Source organism: Bubalus bubalis, chromosome 18, assembly GCF_019923935.1.
Source record: "Bubalus bubalis isolate 160015118507 breed Murrah chromosome 18, NDDB_SH_1, whole genome shotgun sequence".
NCBI classification, from domain to species: Eukaryota; Metazoa; Chordata; class Mammalia; order Artiodactyla; family Bovidae; genus Bubalus; species Bubalus bubalis.
In genome coordinates, this window is record NC_059174.1 from 9,976,675 (window position 1) to 9,996,457 (window position 19,783).

The window sequence follows — 19,783 nt, forward strand, 5'->3', positions numbered from 1 at the left end:
ATGATTTTTCTTGAACTATTGATGAGGTAGATTCTATTATTAGATTCTCTCCTATTGAACAATCCTTAGCCTCCTGTGATAAACCCTAATTGGCACATTTTTCTTTTACCATAGTGCTGAATCCTTGTCACTAGCTGAGCATTTTATCTCTGTCTGTATCAAAAATTGAGATTGGATGATAGTTTGGGACTGAACTGTAGGTGGTTTCGCATATCTTTCTGTGTGTGAATCAGCTTGTCTAACTCAGTCATTTTTCTGTTCAAAAATAGAATTAATGCATAGGCTTGGGTTGAGGTACTTAAACAGGAGGAGAGGATTATTTTAATAATGATTTTAAAGTCAGTCTTAATTTTAGTTAAATTTTTGGTGTCCATTTTATTATATTTTTGAACAGTACTGCTATGGACATGTTCAGTTTTATGATCAATAATGCTTAGCATGCTCTTATACTTTTTTTAAATTCTTAATCACTATCTGAAACAAGACAGACACATAATTCAGATTACATTCAATAAAACATCTGCCAGTAGAGCTCAGGTCTTGATTTAATTTTTTTCCTATTTTGCTGCGTTTAAACTTCTGTTTGACAGTTTTGCCCATTTTAATGAGCTGTTTCTAGAAATGAGCCCCTGACACGTTTATTTAACTTTCCTATTATAGGATGTTTTCTTGTTGTTCAGTGCCTCGGTCGTGCCTGACCCTGCGGCCCCACGGACTGCAGCACACCAGGTGTCCTCTGGCCTTCGCTGTCTCCCGGAGCCTGCTCAGACTCCTGTCCACTGAGGCAGTGATGCCATCCAACCATCTCATCCTCTGTCATCCCCTTCTCCTCAGGCCCTCAGTCTTTCCCAGCATCAGGGTCTTTTTCAGTGAGTTGACTCTTCGCATCAGGTGACCAAAGTATTGGAGGTTCAGCTTCAGCATCAGCCCTTCCTTCAGCATCAGCATCAGGATTGACTGGCTTGATCTCCTTGCTGTCCAAGGAACTCTCAAGGGTCTTCTCCAACACCACAGTTCAAAAGCATAAATTCTTTGGCATTTAGCCTTCTTTGTGAAGTCCAATTCTCAAATCTGTATGTAACTACTGGAAAAACCATAGTTTTGACTTTACGGACCTTTGTTGGCAAAGTGATGTCTCTGCTTTTTAATATGCTGTCTAGGTTGGCCGTAACTTTTCATCGAAGGAGCAAGTGTCTTTTAATTTCATGGCTGCAGTCACCGTCTGCAATGATTTTGGAGCCCAAGAAAATAAAATCTGTCACTGTTTCCATTTTTTCCCCATCTATTTGCCATGAAGTGATGGGACTGGATGCCATGATGTTAGTTTTTTGAATGTTGAAGTTTTAAGCCAGCTTTTTCAGTCTCCTCTTTTACCCTCATCAAGAGGCTCTTTAGTTCCATTTTGCTTTCTGCCATTAGGGTGGTATCATCTGCGTATCTGAGGTTGTTGATATTTCTCCTGGCAATCTTGATTCCAGCTGGTGCTTCATCCAGCCTGGCATTTTGGTCTACGTATCGGTAAAATAAGCAGGGTGATAATATACAGCCTTGACATACTCCTTTCGGAATTTTGAACCAGTCCGTTGTTCCATGTCTGGTTCTAACTGTTGCTTCTTGACCTGCATATAAGTTTCTCAGGAGGCAGGTAAGGTTGTATGCAAGTCCCATCTCTAAGAATTTTCCAGTTTGTGATCCACACAGTCAAAGGCTTTATAATAGTCAATGAAGCAGAAATAGATGGTTTTCTTGAATTCCTTTGCTTTCTGTATGATTCAGCAAATATTGGCAATTTGATCTCTGGTTCTTCTGCCTTTTCTTTTTTCTTTTTAAAATTTATTTATTTTTAATTGAAGGATAATTGCTTTACAGAATTTTGTTGTTTTCTGTCACACCTCCACATGAAAGAGTCATAGGTATACATATGGCCCCATCCTCTGCCTTTTCTAAATCCAGCTTGTACATCTCGAAGTTCTCGGTTCAGGTACTGCTGAAACCTAACTTGAAGGATTTTGAGCATTACTTTGCTAGCATGTGAAATGAGTGCAATTGTGTGCTAGTTTGAACATTCTTTGGCATTGCCCATCTTTGGGGCTGGATTGAAAACTGACCTTTTCCAGTCCTGTAGCCACTGCTGAGTTTTCCAAATTTGCTGACATATTGGGTGCAGCACTTTAACAGCATCATCTTTTAGGATTTGAAATAGCTCAGCTGGAATTCCATTACCTCCACCAGCTTTGTTTGTAGTAATGCCTCCTAAGGCCCACTTAACTTCACACTCAAGGATGTTTGACTCGAGGTGAGTAACCACACCATCGTGGTTGTCTGTGTCATTAAGACCTTTTTTGTACAGTTCTTCTGTGTATTCTTGCCACCTTTTTTTAATCTGTTCTGCTAGGTCCTTGCCATTTCTGTCCTATATTGTGCCCATCTTTGCATGAAATATTCCCTTGGTGTATGTAATTTTCTTGAAGAGATCTCTAGTCTTTAGCCTTCTGTTGTTTTCCTCTATTTCTTTGCATTGTTCACTTAAGACAGCTTTCTTGTCTCTCCTTGCTATTGTTTGGAACTCTGCATTCAGTTGGGTATATCTTTTTCTTTCTCATTTGCCTTTCACTTCTCTTTCCTCAGCTATTTGTAAGAAAAATATAGACAACCATTTTGCCTTCTTGCATTTCTTTTTCTTGGGTTGGTTTTGGTCACTGCCTCCTGTACAATGTTATAAACCTCCATATAGATCTTGAGGCACTCTGTCTATCAGAGCAAATCTCTTGAATCTATTTGTTACTTCCACTGTACAATCATAAAGGATTTGATTTGAATCATGACGTGAATGGCCTAGTGGTTTTCACTACTTTCATCAATTTAAGTCTGAATTTTGCAGTAAGGAGTTCATGATCTGAGCCACAGTCAGCTCCTGGTCTTGTTTTTGCTGACTGTATAGAGCTTTTCCATCTTCGGCTGTGAAGAATATAATCAATCTGATTTCGGTATTAACCATCTGGTGATGTCCATGTATAGAATTGTCCCTTGTATTGTTGGAAGTGGGTGTTTGCTATGACCAGCACGTTCTCTCTGTTAGCCTTTGCCCTGCTTCATTCTGTACTCCAGGGCCAAATTTGCCTGTTATCTCTTGACTTCCTACTTTTGCATTCTAGTCCCATGATGAAAAGGACATCTTTTCTTGGTGTTAGTTCTAGAAAGTCGTCATGAAAGTGAAAGTCGCTCAGTCGTGTCCAACTCTTTGCGACCCCACGGACTATACAATCCATGGAATTCTCCAGGCCAGAATACTGGAGTGGGTAGCCTTTCCCTTCTCCAGTGGATCTTCCCAACCCAGGGATCAAACCCAGGTCTCCTGCACTGCAGGCGGATTCTTTACCAGCTGAGCCACCAGGGAAGCCCAAGAATACTGCAATAGGTAGCCTATCCCTTCTCCAGCAGATCTTCCCAACCCAGGAATCAACCCGGTGTCTCCTGCATTGCAGGCGGATTCTTTACCAACTGAGCTATCAGGAAAGCCCAGAAGGTCTTCATGGCACTGTCCAACTTCAGCTTCTTTGGCATTACTGGTCAGGGCATAGACTTGGATTACTGTGATGTTGAATGGTTTGCCTTGGAAACAAACGGAGATCATTCTGTTGTTTTTGAGGTTGCACCCAAGTACTGTATTTCAGATTTTTTTGTTGACTGTGAGGGCTACTCCGTTTCTTCTATGGGATTCTTGCCCACAGTAATATATATTGGTCATCTGAATTAAATTTGCCCGTTCCTGTCCATTTTAGTTCACTGATTCCTAAGTGTCACTCTTGCCATCTCCTGCTTTGACCACATCCAGTACACCTTGATTTATGGACCTAACATTCCAGGTTTGTATGCAGTATTGTTCTGTACAGCATCAGACTTTGCTTTCCCCACCAGACACATCCACAACCGAGCATTGTTTCCGCTTTGGTCCAGCCACTTTCTTTATGGCATGCTAAGTCACTTCAGTCATGTCCAACTTTTTGTGACCCCATGGACTGTAGCCTGCCAGGCTCCTCTGTCCATGGGATTCTCCAGGCCAAAATACTGGAGTGAGTTGCCATGCCCTCCTCCAGGGGATCTTCCCGACCCAGGGATAGAACACACGTCTCTTATGTCTCATGCGTTGGCAGGTGTTTTCTTTGAGCCACCATTCTTTCTGGGGCTGTTAGTAATTGCTCTGCGCTCTTCTCTGGTAGCATGTTGGACACCTTCTGACCTGGAGGACTCATCTTCTGGTGATCTTTTTGCCTTTTCATACTGTTCGTGGTGTCCTATTGGCAAGAATGCTAGAGTGGTTTGCCATTTCCTCCTCCAGTCACCCACATTTTGTCAGAACTCTTCACTAGGACTGATCCCTCTTGGATGACCCTGCATGGCATGGCTCATAGCTTCATTGAGTTACACAAGCCCCTTCATCACATCAAGGCTGTGATCTATGAAGGGGGCCAGAGTAATATTCCATTGTATATATGTACCACATCTTTTTTTTTAAGTTTGTATTTTGTATTGAAGTATAGCAGATTAACAACATTGAGATAGTTTCAAGTGAACTGGGAAGGAATTCAGCCATAGCTATACATGTATCCATTCTCCCCCAAACTCCTCTCCCATCCAGGCTGCCACAGAAGGTTGAGCAGAGTTCCCTGTGCTGTGCAGTAGGCCCTTGTTGGTTATCTGTTTTACATATAGCAGTGTGTACCACATCTTCTTTATCCATTCTTCTGTTGATGGACATTTAGGTTGCTTCCATGTCCTGACAGCCATGAACATTGGGGTGCATGTATCTTTTAAAAAATTTTTATTGGAGTATAGTTGATTTCAGTGTTGCGGTAGTTTTAGGTGGACGGCCAAGTGAATGGTTACACATAAACACATACATGTTTGTTGTTCAGTCACTCAGTCACGTGCAGCTCTTTGCAACCCCATGGACCGCAGCACTCCTGGCTTCCCTGTCCATCACCAACTCTCGAAGCTAACTCAAACTCATGTCCATTAAGTCAGTGATGCCATCCAACCATCTCAGCCTCTGTCGCCCCCTTCTCCTCGTGCCCTTGATCTTTCCCGGCATCAGGGTCTTTTCCAATGAGTCAGGTCTTTGCATCAGGTGGCCAAGGTATTGGAGCTTCAGCATCAGTCTTTCCAATGAATATTCAGGGTTGATTTCCTTTAGGATTGACTGGTTTGATCTCCTTGCTCCAGAGGGCTCTCAAGAGTCTTCTTCAACACCACAGTTCAAAAGCACCAATGCTTTGGTGCTCAGCCTTGTTTATGTTCCAGCTCTCACATCCGTACATGACTACTGGCAAACCATAGCTTTGACTATGTGGACCTTGACTGTATGGACATATACCTATATCCACTCTTTTTTAGATCTTGTTCCCATGTAGGCCATTACAGAGTACTGAGTAGAGCTCCCTGTGCTACGGCAGGTCCTTATTAGTTAATCTGCTCTCTATGTGCAGTGTGCGTATGTCAGCCTCAGTCTCCAGTGTATCCTGCCCCCACCTTACCACACCCTGGCAACCATAAGTTTGTTTTCTACATCTGTGCCCCTATTTCTGTTTTGTAAATAAGTTCTGTTGTACTCTCTTTATTTGTTGTTGTTCAGTCATGTCCGACTCTCTGCGTCCCCATGGACTGCAGCACGCCAGGCTTCCCTCTCCTTCACTATCTCCTGGAGCTAACTCAAACTCATGTCCATGGAGTTGGTGATGCCATCCAGCCATCTCATCCTCTGTCACCCTCTTCTCCTGCCCTCAGTCTCTCCCCAGCATCAGGGTCTTTTCCAGTGAGTCAGCTGTTTGCATCAGGTGGCCAGAGTATTGGAGCTTCAGTATCAGTCCTTCCAATGAATATTCAGGACTGATTTCCTTTAGAATGGACTGGTTGGATCTCCTTGCAGTCCAAGGGACTCTCAAGAGTCTTCTCCAGCACCACAGTTTGAAAGCATCAATTCTTTGGCGCTCAGCCTTCTTTACCACATATAAGCAATATCATGTAACATTTGTCTCTTTCTGACGTTTGTCACTCAGTACGACAATCTGTGGGTCCATCCATGTTGCTGCAAATGACACTATTTGGTTCTTTTTTATGGCTGGCATTCCATTATATATATGCACCACATCTTTATCCATTCCTCTGTTGATGGACATCCAGGTTGCATCCATGTCCTGGCTATTGTAAACACTGCTGCTGTGAACATTGGGGTGCGTGTATCTTTTTGAATTAGAATTTTTTCTGGAATATCCCCAGGAGTGGAATTGCTGGGTCACATGGTAGCTCTGTTTCTGGTTTTTCAAGGAACCTCCATACCGTTCTCCATAGTGGCTGTGTGTGTCTGTTTCTTTGTGACCCTGTGGACTGTACCCACCAGGCTCCTCTGTCTGTGGTATTTTTCTGGCAAGAATACTAGCAAGTGGATTCTTTGCCACTGAGCCACCTGGGAAGCCCACAGTGGCTCTACCAGTTTACATCTCCACCGGCAGTGTAGGGGGATTCCCTGTTCTCGGCACCCTCTCCAGCGTTTATTGTTTGTAGATATTCGATGATGGCCATTCTAACCGGTGTGAGGTGGTACCCCGTTGTCCTTTTGCATTTCTTTAACAATTAGTGATGTTGAGCATCTTTTCATAGCTTTTTGCTTATCTGGATGTCTTCTTTGGAGAAATACCTGTTTAGGTTTTCTTCCCATTTTTTGATTGGGTGGTTTGCTTCTTTTTGATATTGAGCTGCATGAGCTGTTTGTATATTTTGGAGATTGATCCCTTGTCAGTCACATCATTTGCAATTTTTTTCTCCCAGTCTGTGGATTGTCTTTTTGCTTGGTTTATGGTTTCCTTTGCTGTGTGAAAGCTTTTGAGTTTACTTTGGTCCTGGTTTCTTTTTTTGTTATTTTCATTACTCTAGGAGGGGCATCAAAAAAGATACTGCTGCGATTGAACACAAAGAGTGCTCTGCCTGCGTTTTCCTGAAGAGTTTTATAGTGTCTGGCCTTACATTTAGGTCTTTGATCCACTCTGAGTTTATGTATGGTGTTAGAGAATGTTCTAATTGCATTCTTTTAAGCTGCTGTCCAGTTTTCCCAGAATGACTTATTGATGAGACTGTCTTCCCCCCATTGTATATTCCTACCTCCTTTGTTGTGGATTAATTGACCATAGGTGGGTGGGTTTATTTCTGGGCTTTCTGTCCTATTCCTTTGAGCTGTATTTCTGTTTTTTGTTGCCAGTATCATACTCTCTTGATGGCTGTAGCTTTGTAGTTTTAGCCTGAAGTCAGGGAGCCTGATTCCGTCAGCTCTGTTTTTCTTTCTCAAGATTGCTCTGGCTATTCAGGGTCTTTCGTGTTTCCACTCAATTTTTTTTTTTTTTTTAACTTTTGGCTGTGCTGGGTCTTTGGTGCTGCACACGGGCTTTCTCTAGTTGTGGCAAGCAGATGCTTCTCTCTGGTGGTGTGAGGGCCTCTCACTGCGGTGGCTTCTCTTGCAAAGCACGAACTCTGGGCCCCTAGTTGTAGCACGTGGGCTCAGCAGCTGTGGCTCCCAGGCCCTAGAACACAGGCTCAGCAGCTGCGGCATGTGGTCTTGGTCGCTCCATGGCGTGCGGGATCTTCCTGGAGCAGGGGTGGAACCTGTGTCCCCTGCATTGGCAGGTGGTCTTAACCGCTGGCCCACCAAGAAAGGCCTTCCATTCAGATTTAAAATTTTTTTGTTCTAGTTCTGTGAAAAATACCATTGGTAATTTGATAGGAACCACGTTGAGTCTGTATATTGCCTTGGAAATAGTTTGTTCATTTGGGCAGTATTGATTCTGTATCTTTACTGAATCTACTGTATCTGTAGTTTTTATCATTATTATTTTCTACTTCCTGTTTCCTTGGGTTTGTTGTTGTTACTGTAGTTTTTCATATGTGAAATAGAATGCTTAAATTTTTTTTGAATAATGAAGTGCAGAAATCTACCTCTGAATGATACTTTCACTGTAATGATGGATTTTAGAATGTAGTATTTCCTCTCTCAGTATCCTCTAATGGTTTGTTAGGTCCTCACTCACTTCCTGGTATTAGGATAAAACCAAGTGACCAGCAGTTTGTATTCTAGTTTTGTTGTTGTTGTTTTTTTAACATGCTGAGATTTCTTCACTACGTATTATTTTGTTTTTTAAATTATCCCATGGATACTTGAGAAGATGATGTGGGTCATACTTAAAGAATATAAAATCTGAGCATAGTTATCCCTTCTTTGTTATGAAATATGTTGTTAAAAAGACAACTTTGTGTAAAGGTAAGATTGTCTATTGTACAATTATGAAATGAACACATGTTGAAAGATTTTATTTAACTCATTAATGTGAAAACCAGTAAAACTTTAAACTGGCTCCAAGGAGAATTCAAAGAACATTTGCCATACATAAGACAACAGGAATTCTGAGATGAATCTGTGAATAAATACACTCAGTTGCATTCTACCAGGCAAAATTCATATGCATTTCTGCAGATGGGAATTATTTGCATTACTGTCAACTTTCTATATGCTAGAGTTTTAAAAGTAGCTCCAAAACAAGAAAAGACTTAGATAACCCAGAAGAGTGTATTGGACAAGGAACCCAGTCATCTTTTTTTTTTGCCCATTTCACATTTTCTCAATAATGCCATTTACAGTCGACATTTATTGTTTGTGATTTTTCTGTTTTGTGGAACTCTGTTGGGCTAATTTCTCACACTGAATTTTATTTTGTCATTTAACTTTTGTAATTCTAATATTTTTCTGCCTGTATATTTAGCCATGCTGTTTGATGGCTATAGACCTTGTTATCATATTTTGTTATGTAAATAATACATATTCATTATTCAAGATTTAGAAAGAGAAAAATACAAAGAAAAATTTCAAATCACTTCTAATTCCTACTATCTCTAACCACTGTTACCATTTTAGCTGATAATTGATTTCTTTGAGCCTGTTTTTTTTCCCTATGTGGATTTCTCTAATACACATAAAATCACTTTGCATACAGAATTTTTTTGCTTTATTTTTCACCTAACATTTTAACAAATATTTTCCCATATTATTCAAACCGCTTAAAAGTATTTTAAATATTCTTAATCAAATTTGCATACTTTTCCTCTTTTGTTGGAATGTTAGATTATTTCCAGGTTTTTGGCTCCTATCTATCAACCCTGTAACCTTAGGACATAAATATTTGTCCACATTTGCATTATTTCTTAAAGATAGATGTTCAAAAGTGGAGAATTACTGGGCAGTGAAAGTCTCTCGATATAGAGCAGAATTGCCTTACGAAGTGGTTATATCCGTCTGCTTCCCCATAGCCATCCGTAGAGCTGCAGCCTCTCCTGATGCGTGGAGGTTTCATTACGCCCAAAGATTTAATAATGTGTCCTGGTAATGCATTATGCCTTTTGTCATTTATTATTACCCTTATCTTATGTAATACTTTCCCATTTAAATTCTACTCAATCATGATATTGCAACTTGTCTTAGTCATTTGATCAAATTTGGTAGCCGAGTCTTTGCACAGGCTTTTCTGTACAAATCCTTGAGTGCTCTTTGGCTTGAGATACGCCTGCAGTCCTGCTTAATCAAATCTGGGACAGTGCCTTTACCTGAGGCAGTCTAGGCTGACTCTCTTCATTGTTATCTATCAGGCCTGGCTGCTATCATAATCTCATATGCTTCCCGTTTTTTTATGCTCCTTCGTCTTTTCTGACATTTCACCTTTGGGTAGTCTGCTTTGTTTACTATGTTGATTATGATTTCAAAGTCACTACACTTGGGACTTTCTAAAGTGAAAGACAAAGTGTTAGTTGCTCAGTTGTGTCTGACTCTTTGAGACCCCATGGACTGTAATCTGCCAGGCTCCTCTGTCCACGGGATTCTCCAGGCAAGAATATTGGAGTGGGTTGCCATTCCCTTCTTCAGGGATCAAACCCAGGTCTCCTGCATTGCAGGCAGATTCTTTACCGTCTGAGCCACCAGGGAAGGGACTTCTAAAATATACATTATTAACACTATTAATCCTATTTTTTTACCTGGCTAATAAAAAACACTTTCTCTCCTCTCTTAGGAAATTAAAAGAATTGCTAAGATGACTGGCTATTTTTTCCATTGTTTGTCACTGTTTGACTTAATCCAATCGGATTTAAATTTAATTATTAGTGGCTCATATTTTTATTTCCTGATCTCTGTAACCTTCATTTTAATTTGGGTGATCCCCCTCACTTTTGTCCACAACTTCCATACTTTCTCTCGTTCAACCCTAGGAGATTTAGGAGAAACTCCTGGGCATTCTTTGCTGGAAAGGTGCTTATCTGATAAACTTCCAGAGATTTGCAGATTTCTGAAGGTCTCTCTGTTCTCCTGCATATTAGTAACCTGTCCACAGAAAACAGACTTCCCAGCTCTGACTGTCTTCCTCTAGAATCAGCGGTGCTGGCCTCGACTGAGGCATCAGTGATGGTGGAGGACAGGACTCTACAAGCTGCATTTTTACTCTTTTGAAAATAACTTGCCTTTTCTTTTTTAATTCAACCAACCAATTACATGTATTGACCCCTGACTGCATCCTGAATCTCTTATCTGGGTGCTTTTAACACAGCCATCTAAGCTCGTTTTTTCTGCTTGATGGCTTCTGGCAGCTTTCTCTTTTTTTTTTCCCTTTTTTTTTTTTTTTTTTTTTTTTTTTTTTACTTTGTTAAGTCTTGTTCTTTGGGGGCCATTTGCTTGTCCCACACCCATTGATCTGGATCGCGTGTGAGTTCAGCTGTCTGCTGGGAAGGGTAATTGATCAGGGAGGTATATCCGTCGGCTCATCCCCCGTCGTCGGGGCTGCCTCCAGCACCGCTGGTCTGGTGGTTGGTGCAGGAGGAGCCCCCCCAGCCTCCCTGCCTGAGGCCGCCTCTCCTCTAGCCTGTCTTCACTTCCCACCTGTATTCCCTGCCCCCGTGGCCCTGGCCTCCATTTCTCAGTCTCTCTGTCTTGAGCCATGCTTCCCTTGTGCCATTACTGCTAATTAATTCCCAGTCAGAGTGATGGATGGTTTAATTTTCTTTCCCTGAGAGCCCTGTCTTTCCTCTCCTGGCCAGGGACTGGGCAGACTCCCAAGGTGCTGAGGTAGGTGGCTCAGGAGAGTGGGGTCTTGGCAGGGGAGGCCAGAGGGAGCCACACGGGGCTTGAGGGGTCCAAGCCCCTCAGCTTGGCATCATTTCCATCACCATCACCCTGGAGTGACCTGGCTGAGCTGGAGCCTTCTCCCACCCACATTCGAGTCTCAAAGCCAAAAGACACTCAGCCCGATCCAGGAGCCTTGAGCAATGTCCCTGCTGCAGACTCTTGACAAGAGAGGAAATTGTTTCACATCACAGGGCAACATCAGTGGGAAACCCTCTTCATCTTATGCCCAGAGTTCCTCCTCTCATGGCTCCAGACTCCCTCTGAGGACTGAGTCTCAGGCACTTTCCTGAGAGACAGTTAATCCGTCCTGCTGCCCTGGCTTCTCTTCCCTCACTTCTCTGAGTAGCAGCACGAATGCCCAGAGCCCACAGAATCCACCTTTTTAAAAAAAAAAACAAAAACAAAATATAATTGTTTATTTAAGGGACATACGGAACATTTAGGAGATTCCTTAACGAGAGAGACAGGGTCTCACTGTGTTGACCAGACTAGGGCTCAGTGGTTATTGACAGACGTGACCCCACTACAGATCAGCGCGGGAGGGTTTTTTTGTGTGTGTTTTTTTTTTATTGAAATAGAGTTGACTTACAGTGTTGTGTTGTTTTTGGTATACAGCAGAAGGATTCAGTTATATATATATATATTTTTTTTTTCATGTTCTTTTCTATTCTGGTTTATCACAGGATATGGAATATATTTCCCTGAGCTATGCAACAGGACATTGTTGTTCATCCATCCCATATGAAATAGTTGGCATCTGCTAACCCCCAACTCCCAAACCACCCTCTCATGCCTCCCCTCCGCCTTGGCAATGACAAGTCTGTTCTGTATGCCTGTGAATCTGTTTTGTTTCACAAATAAGTTCATTTGTGTCATATTCTAGATTTTACATAATAAGTGATACTTGTCTTTCTAACTTACTTCACTTAGTATGATAATTGCTAGATAATCTCTGCAAATGGCATGAATACCTCATTGTTTTTTTGGTGTGGCTGAGTAGTATTCTATTGTGTATATATATGCCACATAACTTCTTTATCTAGTCATCTGTTGATGGCCAATGAGATTGTTTCCATGTCTTGGTTATTGTAAATGTACTGCTATGAACATAGGGGTCCATGTATCTCTTCAAATTCTAGTTTTGTCTGGGTATATACCCAGGAGTGGGGTTGCTGGATCATATAGTAGCTCTGTTTTTTTTTAAGGACCCTCCATATATTTTCCATAGGGGCTACACCAGCTTGGGGCTTCCCTGATAGCTCAGTTGGTAAAGAATCCACCTGCAATGTGGGAGACCTGGGTTCGATCCCTGGGTTGGGAAGATCCCCTGGAGAAGGGAAAGCCTACCCACTCCAGTATTCTGGCCTAGAGAATTCCATGGACTGTATAGTCCATGGGGTCACAAAGAGTCGGACACAACTGAGCGACTTTCACTTTCACTCACCCCAGCTTACTTTCCCACCAACAGTGTGGGAAAGTTCCCTTGTCTCCACACCCTCTCCAGCATTTGATACTTGTAGACTTTTTGATGATGGCCATTCTGACTGGTGTGAGGTGGTAACCTCATTGTAGTTTTGATTCACGTTTCTCTGATAATTAGTGATGTTGAGCATCTTTTTATATACCTACTGACTCTGCTTAGGTTTTTCCATCGGGTTGTTTGTTTTCTTGTTGTTGTGTGAGTTTGTGCATTTTGGAGCTTAAGCCCTTGTCGGGCTCAACATTTGCAAACATTTCTTCCATCCCGTGGGTTGTCTTGTCACTTTTTGATGGTTTCCTTTGCTGTGCAAAAGCTTGATTACATCTCATTTGCTTATTTTTATTTTTATTTCTGTTGCCTTAGGAGACGAGCCTAAGAAAACATGGGTACAACTGATGTTGGAGAATGTTTTGTCTGTGCTCTCTTCTAGGAGTTTTATGGTGTCGTGTGTTGTGTTTGAGTTTATTTTTGTGCCTGATGAGAGGGTGTGTACTACCTTCATTGATTTACGTGCAGTTGTCCAGCTTTCGCAGCACCGTGACTTGCTGAGGAGACTGTCTTTTTCCCATTATATATTCTTGGCTCCTTTGTCGGACGTTAATTGACCATAAGTCCTTTCCCCCCGCCAGGGCTCTCTGTTCTGTGCCATTGATCCATATGTCTGTTTCTGTGCCCCTATCACAGTTTTTTACTGTAACTTTGTAGCACTGTCTGAGGTCTGGATGAGTTATACTTCCTGCTTTGTTTTTTCTTCCCTCAGAATTGGTTTGGCAGTTCTGGGTCTTTTATCTGTTATTGTTCAGTCGCTAAGTCATGTTCTACTCTTTGCAACCCCATGAACTGCAGCACACCAGGCTTCTCTGTCCTTCACCATCTCCTAGAGTTTGCTCATGTCCGTTGAGTCAGTGATGCCATCCAACCATCTCATCCTCTCTTGTCGCCTTCTCCTCTTGACCTCCATCTTTCCCAGCATCAGAGTCTTTTCCGGTGAGTTGTCTCTTCACATCAGGTGGCCAAAGTATTGGAGCTTCAGCTTCAACATCAGTCCTTCCAATGAATTGAATAGGGTTGATTTCGTTTAGGATTGACTGGTTTGAACTCCCAGAAGTCTTAAGGGACTCTCAAAAGTCTTCTCCATCACCACAGTTCAAAAGCATCAACTTTTTGGCACTCAGACTTCTTTGTGGTCCAACTCTCACATCCATACATGACTACTGGAAAAGCCATAGTGTTGACTATATGGACCTTTGTCAGCAAAGTGATGTCTCTGCTTTTTAATATGCTGTCTAGGTTTGTCATACCTTTTCTTCCAAGGAGCAAGAGTCTTTTAATTTCTTGGCTGCAGTCGCTGTCTGCAGTGATTTTGGAGCCCCAGAAAATAAAATCTGTCACTGTTCCCACTTTTTCCCCATCTATTGGCCATGAAGTGATGGGACTGGATGCCGCGATCTTAGTTTTTTGAATGTTGGAGTTTTAAGCCAGCTTTTTCACTCTCCTCTTTTACCCTCATCAAGAGGCTCTTTAGTTCCTCTTCACTTTCTGCCACTAGAGTGGTATCACCTGCATACCTAAGGTGGTTAATATTTCTCCCCATAGTCTTGATTCCAGGTTGTGATTCATCCGGCCTGGCATTTTGCGTGATGTGCTCTGTATACAAGTTAAGTAAGCAGGGTGGCAGGTTAAATAAGTTAAATACACAGCCTTGAAGTACTCCCTTCCTGATTTTGAACCAGTCTGTTGTTCCATGTTTGGTTCTAACTGTTGCTTTTTGACCTGAATATAGGAGTCCTCAGGGTTTTCTGTATATAGCATCATGTAGTCTGCATAGAGTGCCAGCGTTGCCGCTTCCCTTCCATTTAGGACGCCTTTCCTTTTCTTGTCTGCTGGCCGTGGCTAGGCTTCCGATACTGTGCTGAACAGAAGTGGCCACCGGCGCCTTTGCTGTAACCACCGTCGCCTTCGCCAGCACCGTCGTCACTTACCGTCTTTATCAGCAGCTGCCGTTCACAGAGCGTTTGCTGTGTGATAGGCCCAGTGCTGAGCATTTTATATGCCTTCTGCCTCTCAGTCCTCAATGCAGCATCGTAGATACTGTGTGGAGTCCGTAGCCCCTGCCTTCCTGCAGTAGCCCTGGGACGGTGACCCCAAGCCGGTGTATCAGATCCCTCGTCAACCCCTTTCCCTTCTGTGCCCCCTCCCTTCCCTCCACAGGTGTATGAGGGCGGGAGCAACGTGGACCAGTTTGTGACGCGCTTCCTCCTGAAGGAGACGGCCAATCAGATCCAGTCCCTGCTGAGCTCGGTGGAGAGCGCGGTGGAGGCCATCGAAGAGCAGACCAGCCAGATCCGGTGCGCGGACGGGAGTGAGCTGGGCCAGCCTGCTGCGTGGTGGGGACAGGCCTGTGCCTGGGGGCTGGGCGGCCCTGGGTGAGCTGCTGCCTCTCTCTCGCCTCCACTTCCCCACCTGTTAAATGGGGACAATTGCATACCTACCTCGTCACGTTGTTGTTGATCTAACACTATTCCACTGTCGGGTTCATTTTTTAAAACCGGGGAATTAGGAAACTGCAGTGGTTATTACCACCATTGGAAAACAAGTTATCTCAGGCCGTGAGTGAAAAATACCATAACTGTAAAAATAAGTCCTGTTGGTGACCCCTCGACCTGCTCCCTGTTTGTTTCAAGGCTGTGAGATGGTAGATGGGCACTGAAAACACAGTAGCATCAAATCCCACCTCAGAAGGACTGAACAGCAGTGAGAGGGAGTGGGTTTCTCCCGAGGTTAGTTATTATTCAAGGCCTTGTTTGCAGGTCCTTGAGAACATGGAAAACACCTGGGTTCCCCCCTTTCTGGGGCAATGAGCCTGGGGTCCGGAGAGGAGTAGTCTCCTTCCGGCTGGCAGGGCCAGCCCCCAGGGGCCACGTGGGGGGCATTTGCTGTCCCAAGTTCAGACTAGCTCTTCTGTGCTCTTTCTTCCCTGAATAGCTGATATGCCTGAGGCAAAGTAGAAGTAAAGACACATTAACAGGAGCTTCCCTGGTTATCCAGTGGCTACAACTCTGCTCTCCCAATGCAGGGGGCCCAGGTTCAATCTCTGGTCAGGGAACTAGATCCCACATGCCACAACTAAGACCCGGTGAAGCCAAATAAATAATTTTTTTTTTTTTTTTAAAGCCATAGGAACAGATGGGCACAGCTGCCAGGCGCCTGAGCTTTACTGAGCCTGGCATCCCTGACATGGCGGGATGCTGGTCCTGGGTGGGGGTTCGTCCCAATCCGCTGTGGTTGCAAAGGTGCTCGGTGATGCTGTTCACAAAATGCATTTGCTCTGAGGGCCTGCAGCCCAGTCCCCTGGGAAATGCAGGATGCAGAGTCCCGGGCCCTGGCGATGCCATCTGGGATTGGGGTCTCCTCGGCTGGGAGCCGAGCCCTGGACTCTGTCCGTGATCAGTCTCATGATTCAGAGGGTCCCCAAGGTTAAGGGGATTTCCTGTCACATAGATTTCCTTCATCCTTTATCATCACTATCTTGATTAAAAAACCTGCGGCTTTCTTTCTGTCACAGATCAGATGGAGCGCTGCACACTTATTAGAGCTGATTCCCTGCACTTTGTCTTCCCCCCACGTGTCAGCCATCCCCCCACGTGTCAGCCGTCCCCCCACAAGTCAGCTGTCCCCCCACGTGTCAGCTGTTACACCTGCCTCCCTCCCCAAACCTCACATAGGGATGATGGGAACATACATCTGCTTCCTGCGCACCCCCACCTCTCACCCCCCAAACCTCAGCTGTCTCAGCTCTTAGCTGCAGGGCCCCCCAGCCACCCTGGTTCCCAGCCCTAGGGACAGCGTGCCCTGCATTCGAGTCAGTGGCCTGTGCCTGGGAGACCCCTGCTGCACCCACTCACTTCTCTTCCCCGGCGGGGGTGGGGGGTTGTCAGCCCCTCAGCACTGAGGGAGAGGCTGCTGGGCTTTCAGGTTCACAGGAGACAGATCCTGGAGAGAACCACAGCCACGCTGGGCACCAGGCATGTCGGCCGTGCACACGGGCGTGTGTGTATTTGTATGTCCGCAGTAAATAGCAGCCCACTCCAGTGTTCTTGCCTGGAGAATCCCAGGGATGGGGGAATCTGGTGGGCTGCCGTCTGTGGGGTTGCACAGAGTCGGACACAACCGAAGCGATGCAGCAGCAGTAGCAACAGCAGTGACTTTTCTAGCATTTTTGCACCTGGGGTTTGGGCATTTGTCGGGTCCCTACTGTGTGGGCCAGGGCACGGGGCCAGGCTGAGCCAGGATCCTGGATTTTTGTCCTGTTAGATGCCCGCTCTCGACTGAGTCCTACAGCTTCTTTTCTTGGAGAGGGGGCTTGTTAGCAAACCTAGGCCCCGACCCCAGAGGCCTCTGAACACAGGACCAGGAGGCAGGCAGGGTGGGCGAGGGACAGCTGTGAGCCGCAGGGAGGTGGGGGCCTGGCTCAGCCTCGCAGGCCCTGAAACCTGGAATGGAACCTCCAGACACAGGGTCTGGGTTCCCAGAAAGGATCTGAGTTCAGATCCCAGCCCCACCCACGGGCAGCCTCCTCTGTGAGGCAGCGGCCAACATGTGCAGCTCAGGGGATGGGGCTCCCGGGAGTTCTGTGCACGTTTCAGCCCCACAGTTGGTGCTGAGTGTTGGTCAGAGCCACTCCGAGCAGTCAGGGCCCTGCAGCCCCCCTCACGGGGTGCGTTCCCCCACCCCCTCTGCAGACAGAACCACAGCCGGCCCAGCCATGGCGCGGTGGAGACCTGGTCCGGGAGTCCCACGCCCCCCTACGCCCCCAACCACAAGCTCATGGCTGCGGAGCAAGGAAAGAGCTTCCCGCCTGGTGAGAGAGTGGTGGCCTGTGGTCAGGGGCACTGGCTGGGGGGTCCTAGGAGGACTTCTGAGAGTGGTCCCGATGGGGCCTGGGCCTCCCACAGGGACTGGGAGTCCTCGGTCCGGGGGAGGGGGTGCTCCCACTCCGGCCTGGCCCTGCCCCCGTCAGCATCTCTGTTCCTCTTTCCCAGGCACCTCGGACCCCAAGGAGGATGGCCTGGACGCCCAGATCAGCAGGCTGGCGGGGCTCATTGGACGGCTGGAGAACAAGGTGAGCCCGCTGAGCCCCCACATCCATCCCTCCATCCCCCTACACCCTCCCAGCCCCCCAGGGAGGGCGGAGCTAGGCCGGAGCTTACAAGAGGGAAGTTGGGGAACCTAAATGCCCCTGGGCAGGGTTGGGGGTGGTGTGCTAAGGGGAGACCCCGGGAACATGACCTTTGTACCTGTATGGGGCCTGGGGAAGAGAGCTATGAGAGTGGGTGGGCAGCCAGGAGGGGGTTGTCGAGGAGCAGAGAGTGGGCGGCAAGGGGACTGAGCGGCAAGGAGTCTGTAAGGCCTCGGGTGGCTTGGGTAGGTGGCAGCCCGGACCCAGCGTAGTGGCAGCTGAGGTGAGGTGAGGTCTAGGAGAGGTGAGAGTGACCGGCAGTGTGAAGCCTTTTAAATGTGAAGTGGCCCGGCTGCAAGCGATGGAAACTGGAATCATGATTTCAGAGTGTTTCATGACTCAGTAGTTACTCGGGACCTGACTGTGCCAGCATCTCAGGGCTGCCGGAGCCACGGAGCACAGGCAAGGGGCTCAAACCCAGGCTCTTATCCTCTGACACGTGGAGTCTGGAATCAGGATGCCGGCAGGGCTGGTCCTCCCGCGGCCTTCCTCTGGGGCGTGTAGACAGCCATGTGTCTGTGTCCCGGTATCTTACAAGGACACCAGTCATACTGGATTAGGGCCCACCTGTGTGACCTTGTTCTCACGCAGTCACTTTTCAAGTGTCCTGTCTGCAAATCAGTCACGTTTTGCCGCACTGGGGGTTGGGAATTCAACCTATGAATTTGGGGGGAACACAATTCAGCCCATAACAATGACCGTTTATTGGAAGAAAGAGAGCAAACAGTTAAAGTTTACCAGTAAGCACTGGTATCAGCCTGCCTGTATTTGAATCCTGGCTATACCACTTAACAGCTGTGTGACCTTGGGCCAGTGACTTACTCTCTCTGAGCCTCAGAGTCGTCCCCTAACCATAGAGGAGATAATCAGAATGGCACCTCTCATAGGGTTGTTGTGCGGATTAGATAAAATATCTTAATGGCTTTGCACAGAGCCTACTGCTTACTTAGTTAGCATTTAATATTAGCACTATTATTTCACCATTATTATGAGACATTCTGATACCAGAACTTATATACACGTGCACACACCATACCTGTATATCTACGTAAACCAAGATAACGTATCTCTGGGCTGCAGGGTCACAGTGGCTATTTTACATTTCTGATCTTCTGAAACTTCTATCTTTTGCAAAAGGGCAAAAGAAAAATAGTGCTTTGATGGTTTTGTGGGTTAGTTCTGAGAGATCCGTGAGGGCCCTGGGTGGGGCTCCCCAGGAGGAGGCCGAGGCCCAGACTTGGGGGAGAGTCCGAGGCGGGGAGGCTCACCTGCAGGGCCGCAAGGATCTCCGCCCCCCTCCACCCCACCGCCCGCCCAAAGCCGGCTACTTGGTGGGAGCGGTAGGAAAGACTCCGCCGGGACCTGAGGCCTGGTTGTCATAACAACTCCGCGGGCGCCCCCAGAGGGAGGCTCTTTGAAGCTTATTTTTAGCGCCCCAGTCGCCTTAACAACCAGCTGGCTGGAAACCAAGGAGCACCTGGGCGTCCTGGAGTCGGGGCGGGCCTCTTCCGGCCTCTGATTGGCCCCGGGCCGCGAGCAGGAGCCAGGCCCCGCCCTCCACAGAACGGCCTGAGCCCTCCTGGCAGGGCCTGGGCTCCCTGGAGCACAGGCGAGGTAGGCAGAGGGGGACGCAGACCTGGGTGCCACCATCCCCTCCCCTCATCTCTGCTTCATCCTCACCCTCACGTGGCCCTGCGCGCCAGGAGAAACCTAGGGGGCGAAACGCAGCCCCCACTCTCCAGGAGCCCACTTACACCCTGCGTCCCCGGAAAGTCAGCACCTGTCTGGGACCAGCCGTGGTCCCAGACGGGGCCCCTGGTTCCAACATTATTAAGAATTTCAAGGTGGTGGCCGC

General features: G+C 46.3%; 1 protein-coding gene across 6 annotated transcripts in view; it reads left to right on the plus strand.

Moving 5' to 3' along the window:
• The window catches only part of NECAB2 (N-terminal EF-hand calcium binding protein 2), a 54,299-nt gene that overhangs the window by 26,743 nt on the left and 7,773 nt on the right, over positions 1-19,783 (plus strand). For all 6 annotated transcript variants that reach the window (XM_025268455.2, XM_025268454.2, XM_006045738.4 and 3 more), the window contains 3 exons: positions 14,901-15,037; positions 17,432-17,550; positions 17,732-17,811. In XM_025268455.2, the coding sequence (XP_025124240.1) occupies positions 14,901-15,037; positions 17,432-17,550; positions 17,732-17,811 (336 nt within the window). The remainder of the gene's footprint in view (positions 1-14,900; positions 15,038-17,431; positions 17,551-17,731; positions 17,812-19,783) is intronic.